A 9,810-nucleotide genomic window follows, 5' to 3' on the forward strand; every position below is an offset into this window, starting at 1 on the left:
TTGACAAAATAAAAATAAAAAAACACCAGGCTAAATTTCCTCAGGGCGCGTTTGTTTTCAAGGCTCAGTCAGACCTGCGAGGTCGACCTCCTTTTGCATCGCCGATTCCCGATGAACGCTAAAGTCACTCGTGGCATGCTAAGCTTGACATTAATAATATAGGGATCCATCTGGATTCGGCCACCTGTTTTAATTTATCCCACAGCTTCTCCGAGGCGTGCGCTCATAACATTAGTAGATCAAACGGCAGCTAAAGTGATCTCCACCGGAGGAAATCCCCACAGCGTTCTGATCTTCAATAAAGCCTTGAACCCGGTGTCCCCCTCCCGTTCATTCCCCACCGCTGCTAATGTCGTTAAGACGCCATGAAGGACCAATTTGGCACTGACTCACTTGCAACTGTCTCTGGCTTGACAGCCGGTAATGCATCCCCTTCGCACAAAGCGAGGGAATTATTAAGCTTATTCCGTAATATTATTGATGCCCTGGAGTCAAATGTTTTAACCACTCGCTGTTTTCCTGCCGGAGCAGCAGTCATCTGCATATTTATTTGTTTTAGCGAGATTGTGACCTTAACAGCTACTGAGCCGGCGCCGCAGCCGTTCACAGGAGGAATAAATATGGGCAGGAAGAGGAGGTGGCTGTGTGACAGCCTTTTGTCCCAAAATGTTTGATTCAGCACAAGTGTTTTCACGTTAAATCAGCCGTATCTTATATTGGCCTTTGGCTCCCTAAGTTTTTTTTTTTGTTTGTTTTTTTTGTGAGCGAGTCCATGCCACAAAATTCAGAGGTAAATCAGTCTTACAAAGCTCTGGCTCTGCCCAGGCGTTTGGTTTAGCATTAATACATTTTGTTTTTGGGTCACGCTGGCCAAACTTCCTCTGGGCTCATTCTAAAAAGCCTTCTGTCTCCTGCCAATTACCTCAGTCAGCAACTGTGGAGCCTCCTTCCGTTATCCACCAGTGACCTTTATGCACATCACGCTGATGGGAAAACACTCTCACTGGGGCCTCGGTAACATTGATTGCAGCACTTTTCGCAAGGACACCGTGGAAGGATGTTTTTTAACCAATAAAATTTCAATAAGTTTACTGATACAAACAAGTTTTTTTTTTTAAATAACAAATTAAAGCAATTTAACCTCAGGTTAATACCTGTAAATAAATGCATCTCTTCAAAAGAGCCTACTTATTACATATACATATTGTACTGTAACACAAGGCTAAACTGAGTTTCGTGTCCCCTTTTGTGCTTCCCTCATTCCTCCCCCACTCCTCCCTCCACCTGTAATTCCTCATTCATCCCTCTGCCTGTAGTTGTTTGTGGATGTGCGTTTCCCTCTGCTCTCTGCCTCAATGTGCGTAGGCGGCTGAGTTTGTATGCAGGTGTCGACTTTGTTTTATACGTTGGCGTGCTGACACTGCGTCTGCCCTCTGCCCGCTCTCCAGCTCACTCCTGCAAGCAGCCGCGGAGCCCGGCCAACGCTGACGTGGTGGGTCTGGACCTGCCCTCCTACGGCTACACCCTGGTGTACTCCTGTCAGCTCGGTTATTTTCTCTCGGGGGGTTCCGAGCACCGTGTCTGCCGCTCCGACGGCAGCTGGACCGGCAAGGTTCCTGTCTGCAGAGGTACGCCGCTGCAGCCGCAAAGGCTGAGCTGGCCGGGAGCTTTCGAAAAGGAAACCGCTGGATGGGAAAATGGTGTTTACATTGCCTTAAAGCAGCATCGTGTTTGTACCTTAATGCGATGGACTCGAAAGTCATTCTCTACAATTCAGTGGCTCGTAACAGGGAGAATGTTGTAGAGCTACATAACTTATCACGGTTGCTGCACGGCACTCTCTCATAAGAACACGCACAATTGTGTGGCAACGCTTGACTCGTCTCTTCTCTTGCCTCGCTACGAGGAACAAGCTCAGTAGTCTCCGGATATTCATAATGGCTGAGACGCCACTGGCAGTAAAGAAAACGTTGGAGAAAAAGAGACTAGAGAATTTGAGCAAGGGACCGTGAGAAGGTGCTGGGCAGGCAACCAGGGTTATACTCCATCAGGCCAGCTGGGTGCGCTGTGTCAGAGACACGGCTGCCTTTCTCCCTGTCGCAGGTCAATGGAATATAAATGTTTGGATCATAAAAAAATTGTGGCAGAATATTTACAGAGTGCTGCTTTAAGTCGAGGGCGAATTGAATGTGAATGTATTGTTAGAACACATTTCAAATGTACTAAATCACTGCTGTGAATTTCTGAATTTGTTATTAAAATTTAAGGGTAACAATTAGGAAAACAGACAACAAACATTAGGTGGCTGCAGCGTTGACTCTCCCCCCCCCCCCCCCCCCGTCACGTTGTCATGACATCCATTTTTATTTCCATCTGCAGCAGGCTCCAAATCACACGAGAAAACCGTCAAACCGGCAGCGGGAACGCCGAGCCCCAAGATAAATGGTGAGTCCTGTGAATTATGCTTCCTACGCGTCCGGATGCAGCATATTTCAGCAGTCTCGCGCACCGTTTGTCTTGTGATGCCGCTTTTCAGCCCGCTAAGATCTTTGCCGCGCAATCATGAAAGCGGGTTCGTGGCGGGGGTGGGGGGGGGTAGTTCACAAAAGAAAACATGAAATACTGCAGTCATTTCATCCAGTGGCACGGCGACACCCGCACGCCCACCCTGTCTGAAAGCGGCCCCGGCGCATTATGAGATTCACTTTGGTAAACAGCTTCGTCCTAAAACAAAGGCGCCTCTCCCGGAGTCCTTGCTTCCGAGTCAAAAGGAGACGAGACGCTGTGGGTAAACAGAGCAGCATGTTGTCCCGGTGAGGAGGGCGAGCTGACGGCTCTCCCCTCTGGCTCACTCCTCCAGAGCCACGCTGGGTCGCTTCAGCTGGCTCTCCTCCCAGGGAGATGACGCGGCGTGCGGTGGCATTTTGCTCGGCCGGGTGGTTTAGAAATGTTGTGAGCCTCGGTCACCTGAGCGTCCCAAGCAGTTTTGGACCGATTTGTGGGGAGATTTCGAGCAACATCTAGTCAAAGCCCAGGTTGGCAATGTGCCACATGTGTCACTTGTTGGCCCAGTGGCCAAAGTCTGGGCCGGCATGTGACTTTTGTGCCATAGAAGAAGATTTTTCGATTTTTACACCCAGACTTTATTGACAAAAACAAACACGGAAGTGATGTATATGTTTTTACAAAGAGATGAAGAAGAAGAAGAAAAACATTGCCCATTATTTTTACGTTCACATTCCCCATGAACTCCGCCTCCCTCAATGCATGTTAATGTCGTGACCCAGGCAGTGGCGACCACTGGAGTGTTTCCAGCCTGCTAAATGAGATGGATTTATGTGTGTACATAATTTTGCACCTCTGCAAATGCAAATACAATGGCGGTAATTTGCGCTAACTCCCGCACTAATTCATCCGACGGAGGTAATGAGAGATTGCATCAACGCCGTCTTACAGTGCCAGCCGCCTCTTGAAGGGCAGCCTGAATGCTGATGAAAAGAGCGGCGCGCCTTCTGCGCGTTGCAGTGCGGCTGAAGGCGCGTTGTGAGACGCAAGCGAGACGCGCATGTGTTTTCCCGGCCATTCAGAGCCGAGCGTGTCTGACTGACGGAGCCTTCATTAGGCCATTCACCCACAGACGTATCCTGAAATAAACTTCAGCTTCCGTCCTTTCATTAGCCGCCATGAAGAGTACCCTCTTCTGTCTAACGCCGGCTGACAGACTGCAGAGGGAGAGCACCTCGCAGGCTGCATGCAGCTGTCTATTAATGAGCTCCCTCTCAAGGGCTCCCCGTGTCAAAGGGCTTCCGAGGTGTTCGCTTAACACTTGACGACGCTAATTAAGAAGGGGAGAAGGACGTGTTATACCATGATGTCTGAATGTCTGAATTCAGACCCGGGCCGCCGCCTCGCAGTCACCCTGCACGCTGCAAACCTCCCGTTCCGCGGCGAGTCGGGCCGTGGGAAAAAAAAAAAAAATTTTAGCGGCGCGTGGACTAACGTGGTAGAGAAAGTTCAGTTCTTTTAATTTATCACCAGTCGGTTTGATGGTTGAGCTGACGACGCATGAACAACAAACCTATAATGTTGTGGCCATTTTTGTTCAAGATTACACCAAAATTGAAATTTGCTAGCCATTCAGACCAACAACATAGTTTAAAACGGGAGGTAGAGGTATGAGCTCTATGTTCCTTTCTGTATTGCCAGCCAATCATTTTTATCACATTTTTCACATTTTTAATTATGTTCAGTCAGTGGTTGCAACCACTTATATTCTGATTTTTTTTTTTTTTACAGTGCTTCAAGTCTTGAACTCTTCCACACCTGTCATTAATGCTATATTTGATTTGGAAAATGGGAGAGCTGGGCCCTAATCTCTAATCTGTTTATTGTATCGCTCCTCCGGCCTGCTGGGCACTTTTTGCAACCACGTACGTCCAAGTAACCGTAGAACTCCACAGAACATTACATTGGTGTTTACCAACGCCACACATTGGAGACACTATTATGAACCAGTGATGTGTGAGTCATCGGTGACTGAGAGTGGGTGGAGCTTGTGTGTGTGCACGTAACTGACCCTGGGTGACTGACTCGGCTCAGCAAAGACTTGCTATAATCGGTCCGACTGTGTTGTCCTTGTGACGGCTTACAAAGGAATCATGAATGAACAATTTGATTTTAGTTTAGAATCAGAGCTGTTTGTGTGTTTCCTGAGGTATTGATTAAAAGTTGGATAAAAAAACTTCACTGTGTTCACTGTGTGTGAGTTCAGAGAGTCTTCTTTAATTGTCTCTCAGGTCGTCGAAGCGCACAGGAACACTAATTGACACTAATTACCATTTTGTTGTGTAGGTGCAATTTTTATTTATTTTTTGCTTTTTACTTTGAACATCCACATCAGCCAGCTGGTAAAAAAAAAAAATATATATATATTTTTTTTGTATTATTATTATTAGTATTGTCAATGTGTTGATGATGGCTGATCTCTTGAAGTGCATCATTGAATTCGTCGCTCTCTTTCCTCCCTCAAGTCCCCGACGACGTCTTCGCCCCCAACTTTGTCTGGAAGGGCTCCTACGATTACAGAGGCCAGAAGCAGCCCATGACTTTGACCGTCTCCAGCTTCAACGCCACGACGGGGAAAGTCAACGTAACTTTAGCCGACAGTAGCGTGGAGTTTCAGCTCTCTGGTGAGTCATCTATAAATCACCCCCCCCCCCACCCCTCGCCGCCTGCCCTCCCCCGCCCCCTCGTGTCACTTCCATTTATTTCACGGGTGCCTCGTGTCAATCAGTCAATCAGCGAGTGATCTCATGCATGAGAGTGGAAATTAACTGTTGGCCTTAAAGACGGATGTGCTGGTTCTCACTGACTGGCTAACTGCTCGCGCAAGAGTCGCCCATCCGGCTTCCTGCCATCTCCAAGCCCCATCTACCCCCATCCCAACCCAATCCCCCCCCCACCAGCCTGCTTCCCCTTTGCCCGTTTCTTCTTTAGCGTTTCCCCAACACGTGCGCTGCCTGATCTCTCTGTTTGCCTCCCTCCCTCACTCTCTCTCTCTCCCTCCCTCCCTCCCTCCTCCACCTTGCAGGGGTGTATAAGCGCCACGAGGCCCGGTTGACGCTGCTGCGCTACCAGACGAGGGCGCTGGCCCACAGCTCCCTGAACAGGATCACCGACGAGTCCTGGGCAATGGACGGATTTGTGAGTATACGCAGGGGCAGCCTGAAACACCCGGCCCAAGAAATAACCCCCCCCCCCCCCCGGAGCCGCACATGTTGCCTTGTTTCAATTCCCTTTTCCTTTGCCCACCCCCCTCCCACTCACCCTGACAGACAGCGCCATATTACAGGTAATGAGGCTGTAACTACCTGGCAGTTAAAAAAAAAAAAAAAAACCCTGCAAGACTAAATCAAGCCCATTTTTAGTCCTCTCTCGTCCGCGCCGCCAAAGAAAATGAGAGGGAACTGTGATTCACGGCGAGGAACAGCGGCGTCCCTTCTGCATTGTCTGCGCGCGTGTTTACGTACATTTTACATCGAGCGCTCGCGCCGCCAGGACGCACGCGTGGGCCGCTTCAACGCGCCCGCCGCTTGCAATTTTAACGCCGCCACCTCGGAGGCACCTGGAGTGACTGCAGAGCGAATTCCGGCGGCGGGGATCGAACTTCATCTTCAGAAGCAAAATGGGAGATCCACTTAAGAGCAGCGTGCGACAGTTGGACGCACACAGTGGAACTATTGATAGGATCCAGCTCTGTTCCCTGGGTGCTGGGCGTCCCTCTCCCCCGCCTACACACACACACACACACACACACACACACACACACACACACACACACACACACACAACCCTCAGGTGTTATTTTCATACGCAGCCTGACAGGCTGTCGTGATTATTTGACTTTATAGAGCAATCGTGGAATATGGAAGCAGCACCTCTCCCGCCCACCATCCAGAAGATCCAGGGTGTTTGTTTTGTTTTTTTTATCATCATCATCATCATCATTATTATTATTATTATTATTATTATTATTATTCATGCAGACAACAAAGCGCACCGTTCCTCAAGCCTTTTGTCCCCCCTCCATTTGTTATTCTCTCCCAGGTGTCCGCCGAGCCCGAGGGCGGCAGCTACGTGTTCCAGGGATTCGTGCAGGGCAGAGACTACGGCCGCTTCGGACTTCAGAGAGTCGGTACGTGTGGCCCGACGGGCCGTCGAGTCTCCGCCAGCTCGCCTGTCTGCCAAGTCAACCCGCCGACGTTGTCACCTCAGTGAAACTCAGCAGCTCCATGCGCGCCTGTGGCATCACGTCCCGTCGGCGGCATGCGTAGCCCCGCGACGGCGGCCACTTGGCGTGCAGACGGCGTGCAGACGCTGGGAGCGGCTCCCCTAATGGCCTCCGCCAGCCGCAGAGTGGATGACTCCGTCGCACGTCGCCGTCCCTCATTGTCACTTTTTGTGCGTGCGCGCGCGCTCGCCACGCTCCGCTTTCCCGTTGCCATCGTCCCACCATCGTCTTCGACGAGATTACCGCAGCGATCGTTATCCGCGCCATCATCTCGGCGTCGCCATCATCAGCCAGCAGCTGGATCTTTTCCACTTCCCGTCATCGCCATCATCGCCCTCTTCATTACCGCCGCCGTCATTACCGTCATCGTCGCCGGCAGACGATGCGCATCGCCCTCTTCGCATGTGTCTGAGCCACTTTGTAACTCCGGCTCGGATGTCATCCAGATTGGTGACGCTCCGAAATCTTTTGCCCCCTTCCAGGTCTGAGCGTGAGAGAGAACGTGACTGTCGCCGACCCCGAGGCCAACGGCTCCACCAACAGCAGCTCCGTCGCCGTCGCCATCCTCGTGCCTTTCTTCGCCCTCATCTTTGCCGGCCTGGGATTTTATCTCTACAAGCAGCGGTACGTTGCGAGACACACAAAAACAAAAAAGCAAAAAGCAAACTCTGGCTTTTTGCATGTCGACTTTTAAAGTTGGCTACCTTAGTCCTGATGTTGTGCAAGTATCTCTCTCTTTTTTTTTTTTTTTTCTGAGCCCGATTTTATGTGGAGCTCCGCGCCGCCGCAGCCAGAGGAATCGAGAAATGCTTGCGAGTACACCGTGTCCCACTTCCAGCGGCTGACTTCACGCCGGCGTTCCTCACTAGACTCGCTGGCTTTATTGGTCGGAAGCTCAAAAGCGTGATGCAAGACGAGTCAACGCGTTGCCTCCGCGGCCGCACCGCCTCTAATGAGAACAATGCGCCGTTAAAGTTGCGCGCGTCCGCATTGATTTCCGCGGCGCCCGAACGTCCTGGTTCTTCACGTACCCCCCCCACCCCCACCGCCCCTCTGACGCGCAAAAAAAACATGCATTCATTATGTTGACTAGCAGCGAAAAACGCCATACGGCCTCCTCTGACTCATCTTTTTTTAACAGTAATTACTATTCAGCCTCATTTACCTACTGCAGCTGGCCGAGCTAATGGGAGCGTGCACGTACGGATTATAAGGGGGGGGGGGATAATTGGGATCCGGCGCGATGGTGAAATGCAACCTCACTCTTTTGTCCTTTCTTTTTCAATCCCCTCCTCCCCCTCAGGAAAACGGACAAGGCGCAGTACACGGGATGCTCGGTGCACGAGAACAACAACGGACAGGCCACCTTTGAGAATCCCATGTACAACACAAACACCAAAGCGGCTGAAGGGAAAGTCGTTCGCTTTGACCCCAATCTCAACACCATCTGCACAATGGTTTGATGTCTGCTGAGTGTGAGTGAAAGACAGGAGGAGTGAGAGAGAGAGAGAGAGAGTGAGAGAGAGAGAGAGAGAGCGGTAACTTCCCACTGTTTGCTTTACATGGCTATACACATATATATTTGGAGAGAGAAAGACAGAGATTTATTTTTTTTCCCCCCTGTTTCTGATGACATACAAGCAAGGACACAGTTGATCAGAAACACAAAGCACACTTTGAGCAACACTTTTACGACAGATGCAACTTGATCCCAACCTCAGTGGCCACTGAGAGCGGAAGGGGAGGAGCCACGTCTCCCGGTGGCGCGGCGAGGTGAGGTGTTCTTACACTCTGTGAGTGTGGGTTTTATGAATTTAAGAGCCTCTGGCATATAGAACTAATTTTGAGAAAAAAAAAAAAAAAAAAGAGTATTTTATGCTCTGTTGTACAAATACAATGGGTGACGTGAATATGCCAAATAAAGGACTTCAACCTTTCTTTGTGAAAAAAAACAGCCCAACTCTGGACCCCTTCTTACCGCGTTAGCACCCCCCCCCCCGTCCTCCCAACCACCACCACCACCACCACCACTGATCCCGCAGAGTGATGATGTCACGGAGGAGAGCGGCCTCTCGGGTTGACGCGTGCGATCTTTCAGTTCATTTTCCGAGCAGCGAGGTTTTGCTCAAGATGAGGAAGTGGGTAAGGGAGCGGCGGCTCGTTGGACTGGTGTCTGTGCCGCAGTCGGCCTCTTAAGTTATACGGTCAATTTTACCTCTTAATTGGACGGTACCTCCTACAGACAGGATATACGGCCGGGGCTTTAATTACTGAAGTGCGGCGCAATTTGTCGGCTGCCACTGGGAAACGCTCGGCCCCTTTTACTGTCGCAGTCGCAGGTACCCTGACAACAACGGAGTGCGTTTTACTCGGCAGAGTTATGGTTCTACATTAGGGTTTATTATCAAGTCGTTTGCAGTGAATTTGTTTATGGCAGAAATTTCCTTTTAAGCGTGAAAGTTTCATTTGAGCGTCACCAAGATGGACTGCAGCCTCGGGGCGGCCGGTTATGTGGCTGTACTTCCAGCGGCCGTCTGTTAGACACGCCGAGTTAGTGAAGCCAACCTTATTATTAGTTCTCCAGTCTGATTCGCCACAGTTTTACTAGAGGAGCACTGAGGCGAAGCAGGCGTTCGCTCTGAGCCTGTGTATATCAATAATTCTGGTTGCAGGACTTTGTTCATTCATTCATTCAGGTATTAAAAAAAAAAAGAAGAAGAAGAAAAAGCGAAGCGTTAAATATCTTCGGTCTAAAATACCTGAAGCTGGCTGGGTTTCCAAAAAAAAAAAAAAAGAAGAAGAAGAAGCTAACTCATGTTTGATGTTTTGAAAATTGACTTGCGAAGCTTATTCAATATTACAAATGTTAACTTGTCTTTGCTACTTTCAGTGTAACTTCCCAAACATGACCCATGCAAATGATGAATAAATGAAGAAAAAAGAAGCACTGTTGAAACCTGATCCACACATCTGCGCTAAGATACCTTAAAAAACACACACACGCAACACACAGCTATGGT

The 9,810-nt window shown here is 49.7% G+C and overlaps 1 protein-coding gene across 6 annotated transcripts in view; it reads left to right on the plus strand.

Annotated features, from left to right (window-relative positions):
• The window catches only part of LOC142879402 (CUB and sushi domain-containing protein 3-like), a 194,173-nt gene extending 185,376 nt beyond the window's left edge, over positions 1 to 8,797 (plus strand). For 5 of the 6 annotated variants that reach the window (XM_076012676.1, XM_076012678.1, XM_076012677.1 and 2 more), the window contains 7 exons: positions 1,449 to 1,628; positions 2,380 to 2,445; positions 5,031 to 5,189; positions 5,591 to 5,703; positions 6,607 to 6,694; positions 7,273 to 7,414; positions 8,094 to 8,741. In XM_076012676.1, the coding sequence (XP_075868791.1) occupies positions 1,449 to 1,628; positions 2,380 to 2,445; positions 5,031 to 5,189; positions 5,591 to 5,703; positions 6,607 to 6,694; positions 7,273 to 7,414; positions 8,094 to 8,253 (908 nt within the window). In that variant the 3' untranslated portion in view covers positions 8,254 to 8,741. The other variant, XR_012925297.1, reaches the window with a different exon arrangement.
• The last annotated feature ends 1,013 nt before the right edge of the window (positions 8,798 to 9,810 follow it).

Source organism: Nelusetta ayraudi, unplaced genomic scaffold (assembly GCF_046127955.1).
Source record: "Nelusetta ayraudi isolate G7.1 ecotype Tasmania unplaced genomic scaffold, CSIRO-AGI_Nayr_v1 ptg000136l, whole genome shotgun sequence".
NCBI lineage: Eukaryota > Metazoa > Chordata > Actinopteri > Tetraodontiformes > Monacanthidae > Nelusetta > Nelusetta ayraudi.